At 41.7% G+C, this 20487-nt stretch overlaps 1 protein-coding gene across 2 annotated transcripts in view; it reads left to right on the top strand.

Annotated features, from left to right (window-relative positions):
* The window catches only part of LOC126366006 (putative glycerol kinase 5), a 296780-nt gene that overhangs the window by 205543 nt on the left and 70750 nt on the right, over nt 1-20487 (top strand). For both annotated transcript variants that reach the window (XM_050008851.1, XM_050008852.1), the window contains one exon: nt 19799-19925. In XM_050008851.1, the coding sequence (XP_049864808.1) occupies nt 19799-19925 (127 nt within the window). The remainder of the gene's footprint in view (nt 1-19798; nt 19926-20487) is intronic.

Raw genomic sequence — 20487 nt, forward strand, 5'->3', positions numbered from 1 at the left:
TTTATCAACCGCGACGTCAGAATTGCCTCTCTGGTGCCTTTATCTTTCTTAAACTCAAACTGAGCGTAATCTAACACAAACTCAATTCTCTTTTGTATTCTTCTGTATATTATTCGTCTCAGTAACTTGGATGCATGAGCTGTTAAGCTGATTGTGCGATAATTTTCGCACTTGTCAGCTCTTGCAATCTTCGGAATTCTGCGGATCATGTTTTTCCGAAAATCATACGGTATGTCGCCAGACTCATACATTCTACACACTAAAGTGAGTAGTCATTTTGTTGCCACTTCGCAGAATGATTTTAGAAATTCTCATGGAGTGTTGCCTATGCCTTCTGCCTTATTTGATCCTAAGTCTTCAAAATACTCCTTCTACCTATCCGCTCTCTGCTCTGCATTTAACAGTGGAATTCCTGTTGCACTCATAATGTTACCACCTCTGCTTTCAATTTAATCGAAGGTTCTTTTAACTTTCCTATATGCTGAGGCAGTCCTTTCGACAATCATTTCTTTTTCGATTTCTTCACATTTTTCATCTAACCATTTCACCTTAGCTGCTTTGCACTTTCCATTTATTTCATACCTCAGTGACTTACATTTCTTTATTCCTGAATTTCCGGGAACATTTTTACATTCTCTTCTTTCATCGGTCGACTGAAGTATTTCTTCTGTCACCCACGGTTTCTTCGCAGTTACCTTCTTTGTATCTATGTTTCTCTTTTCAACCTCTGTGATTGCCCCTCCTCAACTGTACTGCCTACTGAGCTACTCCTTATTGCAGTATCTAAAGCCTTAGAGAACGTCGATTGTATCTCTTCATTCCTTAGTACTTCTGTCTCACACATCTTCACGTACCGTTTCTTCCTATCTAATCACTTACATTTCAGCTACTCTTCATCACTACTACTTTGTGATCTTAGTCAATATCTCCTCCTGGGTACGCCTTACAATCCAGTATCTGATTTCGGAATCTCTATCTGAACATGATGTTATCTAACTGAGATCTTCCCGTATCTCTTGGCCTTTCCCAAATATACCACCTCCTCTTGTGAGCCTTGAACAGAATATTCACTATTAAGAGCTGAAATTGATGGCAGAATTCAGTTAGTATTTCTTTTTCTGTCACTTCTAGTACCAAGCCCATATTCTCTCCTGTAACTCTTTCTTCTAGTCGTTCCCCTAAAACTGCGTTCCAGTCCCCCATAACTATTACATTTTGATCTCCATTTACGTACTGCATTACCTGTTACACATCGTAACATACTTTCTCTGCCTCTTCATCTTCAGCTTGCGACATCAGCATGTATACTGTACCTAAACTGTTGTTGTCGGTTTTGGTTTGCTACCGATTCTGATGAGAATAACCCTATCACTGAATTGCTCACAGTAACACACTCTCCGCCATACCTTTCCATTCATTATGAATCTTACTCCCGATATACCATTTTATGCTGCTGTTGATATTACCCTATACTCATCTGACTAGATAGCCCTGTCTTCTTTCCATTTCGCTTCACTGACCGCAGTATGTTTAGCTTGAGCCTTTCAATTTCCCTTTTCAGACTTTCTACCTTCTCTACCATATTCAAGCGTCTGACGTTCCATGCCCCGACTCGTAGAACGTTATCCTTTTGTTGGTTATTCAGTGTTTTTCTCATGGTCGCCTCCCCCTGGTAGTCTCCTCTCGGAGATCTGAATGGGGGACTATTCCAGAATCTTTTGCCAATGGAGAGATCATCGTGGCACTTTTCAATGACAAGCCACAAGTCCTGTGGATACACGTTACGTGCCTTTAATGCAGTGGTTTCTATTACTTTTTGCATCCTCATGCCGTTGATCATTGCTAATTCTTCCGCGTTTAGGGGTAGTTTCCCACCCCAAGGGCGAGAGTGCCCCGAACTTCTGTCTGCTCCTCCGCCCGCTTTGACAAGGCTGTTTGGCAGAATGAGAGTGACTTATTTATGCTGGAAGTCTTTGGCTGCCGGTGCTGATTGTTTTTCGAAATTTAAGCAGTTCCTGGGTTCGAACCCAGGATCAAGAACATTGTGATTACTAGTCAAAGACGCTACCTCTAGACCATAGTTGCAGCTCTTACCAACTAGAATAGGGGGTCATCTGATTAGGCCACGGTGTAGGGTCCATGCGGTATAGTCACGAGCCCAGGAGAGGCGGTGCAGGCGATGTCATGCGGTTAGCAAAGGCGCTCGCGTCTGTCGTCTGCTCCCACAGCCCATTGACGTCGCACATTGATTTCTGAAGTAATTTCATGCTGTGTTGCTTGTCTGTTAGCACTGACAACTGTATGCAAACTCCACTGCTTTAGGTCGTTAAGTGAAGGCCGCCGGCGCGTGCGTTGTCCGTGGTGAGAGGTTAATGCATGAGATGTGGTATTCTCAGTACAGTCTTGACACTGTGGACCTCATTACGTAACGATTTCTGAAATTGGAATGTTCCGTACGTGTAGCTCTGACTATCACTCCGCGTTGAGAGTATGTTAATTCCCATCGTACGGCCATAATCATGTATGACACCTTTTCACATGATTTTCACCAGCCTCGAAATGACTGGGTGTTTGTGTTGTCCTCATCATTTCATCATCATACATGCAAATGGCAAGACTGGATTGAGAAAAGGTTTGGAATGTGTACGGACGCTGATAAAAGCGCAGTTGAACGCCCCACATTCCAAACAACATCATCATCATCAACTTTTCACATGAAGCACGTCGGTGCAAATGACAGCTCCACCAATGCACTGCGCCTTTATGCCTTGCAGTAAATCGCGCGTTCACGTGTGTGGACCTGTTTCTAAATGTTTCTGTATTGTAATATGTGGGGGGAGATGTGGGATCCAGCCCATTATTTACCTAGATGGATGTGTAAAACCATCCAAAAGTTACATCCTGGCTGGTCAACTCAGCGGCCCTCGTTTTTAATCCGCGAGGTAGCCTCGATTCGCGTCTAGATAGTCTCTCCAAATCCCAGAAGCGACGCAGTATCATACTTGACATGACCGTTCAGCAGGTAGTCCAATAGATAATGATAATGACAATGAAATGATCAAGTCTTCATTGTTCGTAATAAGGTAAATGAGAATACTGAGAATAAGACATTCTCAGTTACGATTGTCATGGCTGCTGTTGTGGTGACCATTTATTGCCCACAGATAACTTGTTATAAGTCCACGTGTGTTAACATTGCATGATGATATCAGAGATTCTGTCCATGTCTGCACTGGTGGTTCCATCCCCCTCGTAAGAACGTAAACAATTCAGCGAATTTCTCTTTATCTGTCTAAATTACACACACCGCTACAACCATATATGCTGCATTGCTTGAAGCTGTCCTTGGACATTCTAATTTTGCACTGCTTCTTTTATAAAAGAATCACAGTATGTTGAAACAGTGAACAAGTTTTTAGTAACGTCAAAGACTCACCAGATACTTCCAATTCGCTCACGTATGTGTTTGCCAAATGTTAGTTAGCCTACCGCCCTTTATATTCACCTCTTCTTCACGCACAGTGCCGGCCGTTATGACCGTGCGGTTCTAGGCGCTTCAGTCCGTAACCGTGCTGCTGCTACGGTCGCAGGTTCGAATCCTGCCTCGGGCATGGATGTCGGTGATGTCCTTAGGTTTGTTCGGTTTAAGTCTAGGGGACTGATGACCTCAGATGTTAAGTTCCATAGTGCTCAGAGGCATTTGAACCATTTTTTGAACGAAAGATAAATAAATTGTGCTGTGAGCACCTCCTAGTGCACGTGGCATACAATTGTCCATGTGAGAAACACTGCGATCCCTCAGTGGGCTGAGGCTGGGCAGAGGCTGGGTACACCACCCTTTTACCATGTCAATTCGTAATGCAGGTAGTGAAATGGGGGAGAGGAGTCAGCGGACAGAGAGAGAGGGGAAAATCTTTACTCAAGGACACATTCGACACACATGTTGCCCACATCTCCTCCTCCCCCACCTCTCTATTCATCTCTTACGCCCTCAATGTCGAACACCCCTCCCTCCCTCTCTGACCAACTCCTCAGTCCATCTGTCTCTGACCATGCCCTCTTCTGCTCCATCACTGTCCATCTCCTTCCCCGCTTCTCTCAGTCCATCTCTGCCTCCCCCTTTACTTCCTCTCTGTCTGACTAAAGTACATGGCAGAAGGAATTTCCCATTATACCAGTTGGTAGAGCTTTTTCCTTTCCATTCATGTATTGTACACGACAAAATGATCGCTTAAATATCTCTATGTGCACTGCAATAAGTCTTTCAGCATCTATGTGATGCTCACTCGTGGGTGAGACGAACAGATGACCCTATTGACGCTGCCCTTTTTTATGTGGGTTTAATATCCCTCAGACTTGAAAAATATTCTAGGGTGGATCGCAAAAGCAAGCAATTTCCCTTGTGGACGGGTTGCATTTCTCTAGTATTCTATCTACTTCACCTACGACTGGGCCTGTAAGATCTTTACATGTTGTATTTCTACATTTGTATGGGTTGCTCAATTCCAACTGTGTGTCATTGATATCGTAGTCAACATTTTTTCATTTTGTGCAGTGCACATAATACATTTCTCAAGATTTAAAGCGATTTGCCAATCTTGTCCCCAATTTGAAATCTTATCAAGTCATTTGTTCCTCATGAAGGCGGTGGAGGATTTTGTCTAAAGTTCTATATTTCACCCATATTTGACTGGACGAATAAACCAAGAACATCTTATACTCACTATTATAATCCGCACATCAATATTTTGTCGTCGTCATTATCATTAGCTGTTTAGCATCCACCGTTGGCAATAGATCTCTTCTAGAGTCCCCCATGCATTATTTAGATGCATTCACGCTAGTACTCTCCACCACTGCGAGTTTTCACTCTTGCTACCTGTATCACGGGCTCTGGGAACAGCAAAACTCACCGCTAGATGTGTCACACAGCAACAGGTGTGTCGTCCGAAGGACCATGTTGCACATAGTGGGCCAAAGCTCAGCCTGCCACTGATAGTGATGTCGTAAATTAAAGACAGCAGCTGCAGTTTGTTTTGGAACGAGCAAGTCAGTGTTCTTGGTGACCAATTCAATATAAGGAAACTTAAGAAATGTATCGGAAGTGCTGATGAAACATGTTTGACATTGAATGGAGACAATGATTAAATGGTCCTTAACGACAGTTTTGCTTCCGTCTCTCGGACAGAGTGAACATGTAGCGAAGTGCGACTTACAACTTTTGGAATCGCAGTACAGGGGGTTGCCATGCTGAGCATCACCCCCCCCCCCCCCAAGTGATTCTGTAAGTGAGATTTGGAGTCCGTGAGTGTAGTTCTGTAGGTGTGCTCCTAATTGTTCGATGACGGTTTAGCTGTTTTAACTAATTTTCGTATAGGTGCTGATAACGTTGCCACTGACAGCCCGTAGACTACACAAAAAAGTAATGAAAGCGTTATATATTTACATCAACATCATACTCCGCAAGCCACCTAATGATGTGTGGCGGAGGGTACTTTCGGTACCACTGTCTGATCCCTCCAACCCTGTTCCAAACGCGAATAGTTCGTGGGAAGAATGATTGTATTGGCTCTAATTTCTCGAATTTTCTCCTCGTGGTCAATACGCGAGATGTGTGTGTGTGGGGGGCGGGTGGGGGGGGGGGGGGGGGGAGGAGGAGTAATATGTTGTCTGACTCCTCCTGAAAAATGCTGTCCCGAAATTTCAATAGTAAATCTCTCCGTGGTGCACAACGTCTCTCTTGTAAAGTCTGGCAGTGGAGTTTGTTTAGCATCTCTATAATGCTCTCTCGCCAGCTAAACGATCCCGCGACGAAACGCGCCGCTCTTCGTTAGGTCTTCTCTATCTCCACTTTCAGTCCTACCTGATAGGGATCCCAGATAGATGAACAATACTCAAGAATCGGGCGAACAGGCGCCTTATAAACCTCTTCTTTCGTGTATGATTTACATTGTCCTTAAGATTCTTCCGATGAATTTGGGTCTGGTGTCTGCTTTACCCATTATCTTCTTTATACTGTCATTCCACTTAAAGTCGCTCTGAATAGTTACACCAAGATATTTTATGGCAGACTCTGTCTCCAGCTGTTTGTCATCAGAAGTGCAGCTGTACAGTAGTGGATTTCTTTTCCTATGTATGCGCAATATGTTTCATTTGTTTACGTTCAGGATCAACTGCTAGAGACTGCACCATTCATCAATTCTCTGCAGGTCGTTCTGCAAATTCTTACTATCTTTCTGCGTTGCTACTTTGGTATAAACAACTGCATCATCTGCGAATAGCCTTAAAAAGCTCTCGGCGCTTTCTACTACACCATTTATATATATTGTAAACAGCAACGGTCACATGACACTTCCTTGTGGTACTCCGGATATTACCTTTACATCTGTCGATTCAGTTCCGTTAAGAGCGACGTGTTGAGTTCTGTCTGCAACAAAATCTTGCATCCAATCGCAAGCCTGCTCCGATACTCAGTAAGCTCGTATTTTTTTCAGTAAACTGCAGTGCGGGACAGTGTCAAATGCCGTACTGAAATCAAACCTGAGCGCCGTTGTCCACGGCGCTGTGGATTTCATGGAGTAACAGCGTGAGCTGAGTTTCACAGGATCTCTGTTTGCTGAATCCATGTTGATTTTTATAGAGGAGATGTTCATTTTGTAAGAACGTCATAATTCTTGAGCATAAAACATGTTCCATAATTCTACAACAGATTGACGTCAACGATACAGGTCTGTAATTGTGTGGATCTGTCTTACGGTCTTTCTTAAAACCGGGAATGACCTTCGCTTTTTTACAGTCGTTAGGTACCTTTCGTTGCTCAAGCGATCTACGATAAATTAGTGCTAGAAAGGAAGCAAGTTCTTTCGCATAATTTTTACAGAATCTTGTAGGTATCTCATGTGGTCCTGTAGCCTTTCCTCTACTAAGCGATTGTAGCTGCTTTTCAATTCCGCTATCAGTTATCTCAATATCTGCCATTTCGACGTTCGCACGACGATTGAAAGGTCAGTGTTACGATCTTCCACGGTGAAACAACTTCGGAAGACCGAATTCAGTTTTTCGGAACTCTCTCTGTTATCTTTCGCTTCGGTGCCGGTGTGGTCTCTGAGAGAATGAATAGATGATTTTGACCCACTTACTGATTTTACTTACTACCAAAATCTCTTAGGGTTTTTACTCAAGTTTTAATTTTAAACTCATTGAACGCTTGTATCGTTGCTCTCCTTACGCTCGTTTTCGCTTCGTTCAGCTTTTGTTTGTCAACTAGGTTTTTAACTTCTCTTGAATCTGAGATGAAGTGCTCTTTGTTTACGTAGCGCTTTCCTAGCACGGCTATTAAGCCATGGTGGATCTTTCCCATCCCTTAAAACCTTACTCGGAACATACTTGTATATGGCATATTGAACAATGCCTTCGAATTTTTTCCACTTGTTCTCCACGACTTCGTCCCTCACCGAATATTTGATGTTGGCTGCTGAGATATTCTGAAATTTGTTTCTTGTCACCCTTGCTGAGCAAATATATTTTCCTACCTTTTTTAACATTCCTTGTAGGACCCGTCGTCATAGATGCTGTCACATCCTTATGATCACTGATACCTTCCTCTACGTTCACTGATTCAATAAGTTCAGGTCTGTTTTTTTCCTGGAGGTGTAAGACGTTACCCTCACGAGTTGGTCCTCTATCTATCTGCTCAAGGTGATTTTTCGGATAAGACCCTCAGAACAATACCACACGATTCCCTGTCCCTGGCACCAGTTTTGACGGCATGACACTCTCAATCTATACCTGGTAAGTTGAAATCACCCCATATTACAACGGCAAGATCAGGAAAATTTATAATGACATGCTACAAGTTCTGTCTGAAGCGCTCTACAACTACAGATCCTGACCCAGGTGGTCTATAAAAGCATCAGACCACATTTTTTGACCGTTCTTTGATACTCAATTTCACCCAGATTAATTCACATTCGGAATCTGTGAGAACCTAGCTAGATTTTATCTAATTTTGTATTACAATAAACACGCAGCCACCATTGGCGACTAACCTATCCTTACGATAAACATGGTAGTCTGAACTTAGGATTTCGTTGTCATTGACGTCTGGCTTCAACTAGCGTTCTGTTCCCAATACTGTCTGTGCATTATAACCTTCAGTAAGCGATACTAACTCTACGACCTTTCCTTGGATGCTTCTGCAGTTTACTAAAATCATATTAACCTTCTCTATCTCTGATCTGCGAGGACCAAGATTCTCCTAGGTCGCTGCGGCTGATTTAACAGGCAAATCGCCTTTGCTCCCAAGGGAGGGGTACTCTAACCTAAAAAAAGCCCCATGTGCACGCCACTCCGCTACCCTAGTAGTCGCTTCTTGCGTGTAGCGCACGCCTGGCCTATTAAGGGAAACCTTACAATACTGCACCCGATAGCGGAGGTCGTGAAATTCGCATCCGATACCGTCAGAGAGCCGTCTGAGCCCCCCTTGTTTAGACCTTCCATTCTGCTCCAAACCAGAGGACCGCGATCAACCCTGGACACGATGTTACAAATAGACAGCTTAGCCTGAGTCCCGCGTGTGTTGTTAGTTGCCTTCGCCAAATCAGCCAGCCGCCGAAACGAGCCGAGGATGGCCTCAGAACCCAAGCGGAAGGCATGATTCATGCTGACATGTGCCACTACGTGCAGCCGGCTGCACCTAGTGCACTCGATAGCCGCCGACAGGGCCTCCTCCACATCACGGATGAGACCTCCCAGCAAAAATACTGAATGCACACTGTAATTCTTTCTCCCCATGCCTGCTATCTCCCTGAGGGGCTCCACACCTGCCTAACATTGGCGCTCCCAGTGACTAGCATACCCACCCTGTGCACTTGTCCGGTCTGGGCAGGAAAATCGACTGTTAGCCCAACAGGAAAAACCTCCCGTGCTGGCTTAGTTATCAACAACACTGGGAGGTACCTCGTACCTGTTGCTAAGACTTAGTGAGCCGACCGCACTGCCTGCTCCGTCTTTCGCCTTCCACCCAGAGACACGCGAACCCACCACTGTCTGCCACCCACTATGGACTGACGACGCACCGGTCAGACGTTGCATATCGGAAGCCACAGCGACGTCCAGGTGGTCACCAGGGTATTTCAGTGGCACCAAATGTGTCGCAGGTCTCGTCACTGGCGCCCCGACGTCACCGCAACTTCGAGCTTTAGCTAGAAGCTTGTCGGCGGTAGCCATCGCAGCTTCCAGCTGTTTACGGACAGCTGCCAACTCTCCTTGTGTTCACTCACAAGAAGCACAGTCCCTGGTCATATCGTACTGTGTATAAAATAGATATAAGGTCTCAAATGGCAGCACTGAGTCTGAAAATATATCAAAGGAGAATAAAGTAACACTAAAAGGTGCTGCGCAGATTTCTCACTGTACTCTGAGACCGCAAGCTATTAAACAGAAATAAATTTCTCTACACGAAAAATTTACACTAGGAAGCCGCCCTACACGAGGATATTCACAAGGCTTATGGAAAAACAAAAACTACGATTAATACATACATATTTTCAAATTCCTTAGCTAACTTTCGAAGAATAAAATCATATGAAAACATTTTGTTTCCAAAAGGGGTCTTAGGAAATTACAAGTTTCTTTTCAGTTTTTGTTCTGATCTATATAATGCGTGTTGTCAACGATCAACCTGACAGAGTTTGAGAGTACACAGATTGCCATTTTGAACTGATTGAAACAACATTCCTCACATTTACATGCTGACATAGCTGTAGTCTGCATTGAGTGAAACATTCATAGTAATAACTACACTCTTCAATTTTATATCATGCAACTTTTGATGTCAGCGTTATGAGAAAAAATGGCTCTGAGCTCTATGGGACCTAACTTCTGAGGTCATCAGTCCCCTAGAACTTAGAGCTACTTAAACCTAACTAACCTAAGGACATCACACACATCCATGGCCGAGGCAAGATTCGAACCTGCGACCATAACGGTCACGCGGTTCCATACTGTAGCGCCTAGAACCGCTCGGCCACTCAGGCCGGCAGCGTTATGAGAATTTGTTGCTGTTATACACTGCTGGCGACGCAAAATCCAACACCCCAAAGGATGCCTCCAAATCAGGAGAAATTTGCAGCATGCCTTTGCGGCGACGAGAGATGCACTTGATTAGTATTTCATTGCAGGTGCACATCACAGTCGGCAATAGCGCCACCTGCAGTCGCTATATAAAGGGGGGGGGGGGGGGGGGGAAAGTCCGTTTGGATGTACTGGTATTGTTCTTTCGTGCAGTTGTTTTGCGTCAACACCTTCAGTGTGTCTTGTAGAAGACAGTGCATGTGACGTGCAGGAGTGTTGGCTGTCTGAAACGTGTCCATTGCTGTATTTACCACTGAGTCAACGCCACAGGTGTTTGCACTGGCAGAGGTGGGATAAATGATGGACACAGACAACCAAATAGAACAACATTGTTTCTACTGATGAATCCCAATCCTGTCTGCACTACCACAATCACTGGGTTAGAGTCTGGAGACACTGTGGTGAGAGACTGTTGAACTGTTGCCTTCTGGACCGCCATTGTGGTCCCGCAATCGGTATTGTGGTTTGCGGTGGTATTGGACTCCACTCCTGCACCACCTATTATGCATTGCCAGTGCACTAACCAGCCATTGTTACATCTCTGAAGTGTTTTAGCCTGTTGTCCTCCCATACTTTCAGAGCTTGACAGTGGCCGCATTGCACCAGGATACTGTCTGGCCACATGTGGCATGCAATGTTCAAGACTTATTCATTGCCCATTAGACTGCATTGCTGCCTTGACCTCCCTGTTATACCAATCACCTATCAAAAATGGCTGGTCGATGATTGCGGAACGACTGGCCTGAGGTCTATCACCCGCTCTTATACGATATTAACTATTGCAACGGGTGGAAGCAGCATGGATTGCGATACCTCAATAACTCATCTAGAGCCTCTTTGATTCAATGACAAGGCACATAGCAGTGGTAATAGCCAGCAATGGCGACAACATTGAGTACTGATTTCGTCTTCCTCTCTTCACATGGGGCTGTATTTTTAATTACTTGATCTTTGTACAATGTGTTATCTCCCAAATCAGTTTGGCAGTGATATGTCCGTCGTCCTTGGTGTTGCATTTTGTATGGCCAGCAGTGTGGTTATCAAAATATTGCATGACACGTGTACTTCTAAAATATTATGATGAACACTTTTCAAAAACTGTTATTTTCTGAATTCAGTTTCTTAGAAGTTACACTAAACTCATGTATTGAGCACTGGTGTAAACAGATTAGTAGCGATCTGATGTAATTACATTTTCATGAATATCTTTTGAGTCTCAGCTTTGTCTTTGATAAGGAGAGAGGCTGAGGTAATGAATTAAAATTTGTACCAAAGTCAGGACTCGGACCCACTTGCTAGGCACATCCCTGGCACTGTGGGTAACATAACTACCTGGACCCTTGACCATCCTTGTCCAATGCCCTCCCTAATGGAAACTTCAATTCACATCTTAGCCCAAGATGGGTTTTATCAGCTGTCTTAGCCACAATGCCGTGGTGTTGTATTTTGCACTTCTACCTAGTAGGCAAGAGACTTGGGTTCAAGTACCAGTCTTGGCTTAAATTTTAATTCGTTACTTTTGCTTCTATCCTTATCAAACATTATTGTTATTATATGTGACAAGCTAAATTTGGGTGTTGAGGACTGAGGCGGGAGGGGGGAGGTGTAGAATAACAAACCATGACCCATCAAAGATCCAAATTTTAGATCTGCACATGCCTGCCTGAAAGTGAACAATTTGTATTTGAGTGTCAGCTAGTAAAATCAGTGTAATGGCTAGTTCTGGTGCCCACTAATGAGAGTAGCAGTTTAGCTTCAAAATTTCAGCCACCACCGAGAATGAACAGTGACTGATATAACAAGGTAATAGGGCTATGCACAGTGACCAAATGGGGCACTGCAGCTGTCAATCATCACAAAAATGACAACTGAAGCTGTAAGTTTGCTCCATAATGGAGCAGTAGATGTCGAAATGACTTACATTCACAGATGTTGAAACCACCTTGACTAAATTAAGACTCACCAAGGAAAAAGTATGTAAAACACAAAAAAACACTCGGCAGTGCAAATGTGTTAACCTAACAAGATGTACAAAATGTTAAGACAATATCAGAACTAGGACACAAAATAAACAGTGCACTAGATTACAGCACATAGAATTAGAGTTCGATCAGACACAGCATCTGCAAGATCAACTTCTGTAAGACGACAGATATTGGATCGCACTTATCCTTGTAAATGGAATATTGGCAACGTCCACTTCATGACTATAGGGAAATTGTGGCATCAAGAAATATCTGGGTTACTTGGTCAGACAGTCAACACAAAATTGACAGGAAAAATGTTGCAACCAGTGCAGTGACAGCAGCTGACAGCATAATGTTGACAAATGGAGGACAGAAAACTCAAAGCCTTCATTCAATTTTCCGTTGTCAAGATCTCATTCTTGGAGTGGACGGTGATGAATTGGTAGAGAGAGAGAGAGAGAGAGAGAGAGAGAGAGAGAGAGAGAGAGAGAGAGAGAGAGAGAGAGAGAGAGAGAGAGAGAGAGATACACGAGACTTCTGAAAGAAATATTGTGCGATACTGTTAGGTTTCAGATTAAATTACAAATATGTATTCTGACCTTTTATGGGCATTAACTTCCTCACTAGTTCCGTTAGCATGGGATCATTGTGCAGTGCATCATGTGTTACCAGTTAGAATCTGCTATAACTATCTGAAGTTTGGACATATAAGCAAACAGTACATGGTTTGCCATGTAAGTCAGTGCCCACTTGTAGACCTGTGCAGCTGTGACCCAATATACTGCACCAGATGTGGAGAGACACACTTGGCAACAACCAAGAAACCATGTGCAGGGTATGAATGACACTGAAAACTACATGAATCCACTGCATTACACAGCATGTCAGAGATGCCTCTGTAGCTGTTCAGAGAAAAATCATATGTACAAGCAGTTAGGATACATCGTCATCAACTGTGTATGCCTATGGAAGGCTCACCTGTGTAAACAAATACCTGTTACACATGGAATGCATGGGATTTACCACGATGACCTGTACAAAACCATGCACACCTCTACAGTGAAATTCTTGCTCAAACGCGAACTACATTGGACATACAGCCATTGCATTAGCTTTGGAATGTCACCCAGTAAATTGCATATGGTCTTGAGAATGAATAATGACTTCCGAGAAGAAGTGGAATCGCACATCACCAGAACAGTTCCAGATATACACCAATGGCTCAATACAAAAATGATCCTGGTGGCCTAAGTTGTACTGCAATAGACATCAATCATTACAACACCCAATAACGTAAATGAGAGAACCAGTACCACAGGGTACTAATGTTGAACAGCTGGATGACCTAATTACATGAATTTTGGAATGAATGAAGGGAGGCAAAACATTGAATATTTGCTATCTGAAATAACTTCCAGAGGAAATGTTAAGTGAGTGCCACTAATCCATACCTCCTTAGCCAATAAAATTATGAGGGAATACAGTGTTACAATGGAATGCAAGGTTCACAAAGGGTAATAAAATCACTCATATGGCTCGTGCTCAACCCAAATCCATTCCGCAATTTATAATTAGTGAATTCTTGATATTGCCGAACACTAATTTCTCATTTCCCAGTTACCAAGCTGTCCAAGCAGACAAAAACAGATGGTTTTGGAGGACCTGCTACTTATTTGCAGGGGTATGGCATGCACTTATGTTAATATAAATAACATACCAGAAGGACTGAGGCATGTGCAATTCAAATCGACACATTCCTGGAAATGTTATCTCTTAGGTCACTCAACAAGACACCAAATAGAGAAGTATCACAAGAATAACTATGAAATATAATACATCAGACATAAGCTACAAAGCTGATTGTAGGAAACTTCAATGCCTATTATACAGCATGGGACTCCAGGCACAGTGCTAGATTTGGAGAATTATTCATGGAACTAATGGCTGAAGAAAATCTCATACTTCTGAATGATTAAACCCCCTCATACATAAGTCCACCTCAGCAGTGCCTGTCAGCATCAGACTCACTGATGAGATCAATCAGTGGAATGTACAACAGGACACTCTAGACTGTGATCAGTTTCCAATCATAATCCCTTTCACACCGGTTTAAAGCATCCTCTCAGCCATGTACCCATATGCCAATGGAAATACTGAGAGCCAAATTGGAAGAAATATAATCTGACACTGAAAACAGTGGGGACTTAAGAAGTAACTACAACGATTGGCTTGAAGCTGTAGAAAATGAGGTTTAAAAAACTATCACAGAACAGGCCATAGTTAGACCATTACAACAATTACCATGCTTTTTCTGGGTTGTGGAATGTCAAAACACAGTGACTGCATGAAAGATCGCCCTTAGGCACTAAACGAAGAAAAATGTTACACTAGAATATTACTTACATCTGAAACACTTGGTTGCAAAATGAAGACCACTGTTGAAAAATAAGTAGAAAAGTAAAGGTTGGGAAGATTATTGCTCTAAACTAACCAAAGATACACCAGTGGTGAACTATGGTGTAAAATCAAATGCTACCACCACAATAATGCGACCAAATGAAGGAAGCTGATAGGGATGGGTGTCTTGGAGGATATCTTACAAAAACTAACTTCATCATCAGAAAATTTTGAGCTCCCCCACTGCAAGGGTAACAAAGTTCATGAGTTATTACAACCCTTTGGCATGTCACAAATGGAGAGAAAAGCCTTGCTAGTGGCAGATATCAGAGCACCAAACCCTGATGATGACAGACTTGTTCATGGCAGGAAAACATCATTTTTCTCAACATTCTGAACAGAGCCAGGAACAAATTAATCAATGGCCCTGAACTGAAGCTGTCAAGATTAATTCCCCTTAAAAAGCAATAAGCCTATAGAATAAATTTGAGTCATACTGCCCAATCATATTGCTGCCCCAACCATATAAAATTTTGGAGGGATGAGTTGTTCTTTCAATATTTAGGAATAGAATGAGATTAAGACATACATCTGTTACAGAGGAGTGTCAGTGTAGCACTTATTTTAGAAAAAAAAGTAACCAGTTTTCACAATCACTGTAATTAGATACACTTTTAAAGGTCTTAACAAGAGTACAATGAAAGGCAACTAATGAAAGTGAGGGGGGGATCATCAAATGATAAGTCACTTGTGTGGAAAAATGTTCTCGAACTGGCCCTGTCAGTGAATTTAAGATGATCGTATTCAACAGCATGCAGCATCTCACCGGCCACACATGGATAAGGCCAAGAGGACAGGTATATTGTTTCTTGGGGGGTGCCAAATCTTCCAGCCACATCAAGTACCTGGAATCAGGAAATGGAGCAAGACAAGGATCCAAATGGTCAATGTAACAATGTCTGAAGCAGCACAGACTGTCAGCACAGCAAAAATTATTGCAACTTCTCTTCCAATGTCATTAGAGAGAGGCATGCCGACAATGGTACAGCCAGTCACAACACTGCACACAGGAGTGATACCACATATCTTTTCTGATGAATCCCTATTCTACATACATCATCAGGATGCATTTCTCGAATCTCTTAACTGAAAATTGGCACCAATTGGAATCCTTTGTGACCTATCCAAAGCTTTTGACTGTGTCAACCATGAAGTTCTGCTAAATAAAGCAAACAATTATGGGTTAAGTGGAATAATGGGAACATGGATTAAATCCTACCTTATAGATAGGTAACAAAGGGTAATAATTACTGACAGTAGTGGAATCCCAGCTTTATCCAAGTGGGGCACAGTCAACACTGGAGTGCCTCAAGGTTCGGTACTGGGATCCATACTGTTTCTTATATTTACACACACCAAAAAAAGTTCTGCATCACCTAGGTTCCGAGAGTTCCGGAACCTCTACAGAAAATTGGAACAGAGATCACCATAAACATCATTTCCACCCTTATTATTGCTCATGAAAACCACACATTGCATGTTATACCACCATACAGTGAGACCTTCAGAGGTGGTGGTCCAGATTGCTGTACATATCGGTACCTCTAATACCCAGTAGCATGTCCTCTTGCATTGATGCATGTCTGTATTCATTGTGGCATACTATCCACAAGTTCATCGAGGCACTGTTGGTCCATATTGTCCCACTGCTCAACGACGATTTGGTGTAAATCCTTCAGAGTGGTTCGTGGATCACGTCATTCATAAACAGCCCTTTTGAATCTATCCTAGGCATGTTCGATAGGATTCTTGTCTGGAGGACATTCTGGCCCCTCTAGTTGAGCAGTCATTATCCTGAAGGAAGTCACTCACAAGATGTGCATGATGGGGCCGCGAATTGTCATTCATGAAGCTGAATGCCTTGCCAATACGCTGCCGACATGGTTGCACTATCGGTCGGAGGATGGCATTCACATAGCGTATAACTGTTATGGCACCATCCTGTGGCTGCTCAAAAAGCATTATTCAACATGGTGTCGTTGTTGTCAGGTTTCCTCCAAGCCTAATCCATAGGTAGTGGTCATCCACTGCAGTAGCAGCCCTTGAGCAGCCTGAGCAAGGTGTGTCATCAACAGTTCCTGTCTCTCTCTGTATCACCTCCATGTCCGAACAACATTGCTTTAGTTCACTCCAAGACACCTGGATACTTTCCTTGTAGAGGGCCCTTCCTGGCACAGAGTAACAATGTGGATGCAATTGAACTGCAACATTGACCGTCTAGGCGTGGTTGAACTATAGAGAACTCAAGCCATGTACCTCCTTCCTGGTGGAATGACTGGAACTGATTGGCAGTTAGACTCCCTCCATCTAATAGGTGCTGCTCATGCATGGTTGTTTACATCTCTGGGTGGGTTTAGTGGCATCTGTAAACACTCAAAGGGACTGTGTCTGTGATACGATATCCACAGTCAACATCTGTCTTCAGGAGTTCTGGGAACCGGGGTGATGCAAAACTTTTTTTGGTATGTGTATAAATGATCTCCCACACTGCACTATGTCATTGAGCAATTTCACCATATTCGCTGATGCTACTTCTCTTCTAGTTGAAAAAGCAACAGGAAACAACTGGGAAACATCTGTGACCAATCATTTGATGACATTTTGAAATGGTTTACCTGTAATGTACTCTCTCTAAATATTAAAAATCTCATTATGTACAGTTTCACATGGCACATAAAGAACCGAGGGATAAAAATATAGAATGTAACAACAAATATAGAATGTAACAGCAAATATAGAATGTAACAACAAATATAGAATGTAACAACAAATATAGAATGTAACAACAAATAAAGCAAGTCGACTCAACTAAGTTCCTGGGTGTTGTACGTAGACTTAAAGTTAAATTGGTCCAACCATGCCCTAGATCTAGAAAAACGGCTACTTTCTGCAACATTTGCTTAGGTAAAATTCCATCAACCACACATGAGGAGGCCATAAGAGCTGCTTATTTTGGATATTTACATGCATGTTTGGCTTACGGAATCATCTTTTGGGGCAACCAACCCTTGGCAAAAAAAAGTTTTTATTGCTCAGAAGTACGTATCATGAGTGGTGTGCGACCAATGCACTTATGCAGGAGTCTCTATAGGAAACTAGAGGTATTTACAATGATATCTCAGTACATATACTGCCTTGTATGCTTCATTAATAAAAACCACTCTCTCTTCAAAACCAATAGTAAATATCATGGTCACAAATCAAGATCAAAAGAGGAATTTCATAGTAACCAGTCAAACTATACCCTTGTACAGAAAGGAGTAAATTATACAGGCATCAAAATTTACAATGCTCTACCCAGTGTCATCAAGAGTCTTGCTCCTGAAACACCAAGGTTGAAGAGTAAACTGAAGGAATACCTAATACAAAAGTCATTCAATTAGTGAATTTTTTAGTACATAGGAGCAAGTTTTTATTATACAACCAAGTTAGCCATGCAATGTAAGCATAAGTGACACTATTTGTTGCTGTAATGTTATATTGTTGCTCAAATACTTTGATATTGTTAATCTGAATGTGTACATATAAGTGTTAATTCTGATGTATGTAATATGTTTTTATTTCTTCTAGTGTCCCATGTTGTTACAATGAGTTTTGTCATGAATTAACCATATTGTGTGCTGCTGTATTATTAGCATTGTAAAAATACTGATTCATTCCATATCCTTGCAACTCCATTGCTAACAGGATCAACACAACTTGTAATAAAATAAAATAAAAATAATCCAAATTCAAAATCTGTTAGTAGTTACCAAATGAAACATATGTTTACCAAAATCTTTATTGTACACACTAGACACATACACTAGTAACAAATTTTGTTCTCTGCAATAGGTGGCTTTTGAATATGGGCAAGCCTAAAACTAGTCAGCTAGTAAATAAATAGCAGCTTTGGCATTAAACATTTAAAAATGTATTTTCTCCAGTTTATTATTCAGTGTAGTTTACCACTGGCTGACAGCAACAATATTATATTAAATTAATATGGTAACATTTTATTTAAATAAATGTTCATAAAGTGCGACAACAGTAAACAGGGTACACATCAAGGCTCCACCCTGCTAAAATCGTTGTCAGAGCTGATTTGATAGCTCTTATTTTTTCTTTGAAACAAAAGTTTTATTTTTTCCAAAAACTTGAGATTTAATATTATTCATGTTCAGATTTTTTGTGTTCCAGAATTTTCCAAGCTTAAAATGTAATTCTTTCCAAAATCCATATTTAGAGTTTTGTATCCCTGATTTTTCTGTTTCCAAAAATGTATACTTTTACTAAAAAAACATGTTTGTTTGTTAATTATTCAACTCATGAAAATATAATTTACCACATAATTCTTGGCGAACTTTGGAATCCAAATGTACGGTGAAAACTTCTTTCTCAGAAAATAAGACCTATTACTTTGTCATTTTCTAATTGTACAGTTTTTGGTCAAACATATTAACATAACTGCCTGTTATATTTTTGTGTCTCTCACCCATTTGTATCTTTCATGTTAATATCTAAAAGGTAATAAACCTGTATTTTACCATTTTGTAATTTCTGTACTATGCATGTCTATAAATGGGTAATTGTGCACAAAGCAGCATCAGTTCCCGGTAATGAAAATGATTACATCTATAGTGATTCTGTATCATCAACTCTGTATTCAGAAAGCATACGGTGGTGTTCTAAGCCACTCATTGGCACTTGTGAACATTGTGATGCTTCCCTTAGTTGGTACAGCTTACTGATCTGTGTTAAAATATTGATTTTCATGCATACAAGAAAGTTGATCCTACATACCAAATTTAGCATTAATAAATAATGAAGAGAATGAAAAGTAAATTCTGCCATGTTGCATACATTTATTCATAAACTGTCCACCATATCCAGTAATTGCAGGAAAAAGATTGCAAAAGAAATTCCGTGAGAATTATAAGACACAAAACAAAAACTGGGTTGGTAATACTTCAGTTCAGGTTCTCCAGTGAGCGATGTCACAAGCATGACTACAGTAGCCTTTGTTATTGATAGTAAGTTACTTTAAATTTGATTTATTTGTCAAGTTTCTGTCAACATGAACATTGCATATTTAATTACATAAACTCTGTTAGATTCTTAATGATCTGTATCTAAATCAGTTTTACTCAGATTTCACATGTCAGTTTTGATATGTGTAACTGTCAATTAATTTTTTGCAGATTTAATGAGACATTTTCTGCTATTTAATATTTATTTGGTATCACTTACCTGTTATACAGATAGCTGATCAGGCAGCATCAACGTTTGGGTCATGCTGCTTTAGCAGAGGGGATGCAAAGGTCACTTTGGGTACTGGAACATTCCTTAACGTAAATACTGGACAAACACCACATGCATCCGTGGCAGGTAATATTATGAGCACACACATTATCTGCTGTTGCTGTTAACAATGCTGTTATAATAAATATTTATACAGGTTAATTTCTTCCCCTGTGTGCAAACGTTAGGGACTGATCTATGAGAGGATACAGAACAAAAAAGTCTAATGAAGTTATGTGTGAAAATACATGGTTTCCGTACTAGAGACCATTTATTCAATCATACATTGTTACAGAGACTGCAGTCTAATACACACTGTACTATACTGCCACAGCTATAGTATGTGCTGAAAATGGTTTCCATGTGTCTCAACACATGCGTGTATATGCTGTAGCGTGTTCTGTCTCACATGTTCACATTGGCCAGGCTGCATGAATATGCTGCACCAGTGTCTCCATGTCTGGAATGGGCTCTGCATTCATGATACTTTTGAGATGACCCATAACCAGAATTGCATGGGTTGAGATCCGGTGAACAAGCAGGCGGAAGCAACCGGGCCCCCTCATCCAATCCATTGACCAGGGATGACATGATTGAGATGCTTCCGGATGCTAACAGCAAAATGGGCTGGAGCACCATCAAGTAGCAG

Source organism: Schistocerca gregaria, chromosome 4 (assembly GCF_023897955.1).
Source record: "Schistocerca gregaria isolate iqSchGreg1 chromosome 4, iqSchGreg1.2, whole genome shotgun sequence".
Taxonomy (NCBI): domain Eukaryota; kingdom Metazoa; phylum Arthropoda; class Insecta; order Orthoptera; family Acrididae; genus Schistocerca; species Schistocerca gregaria.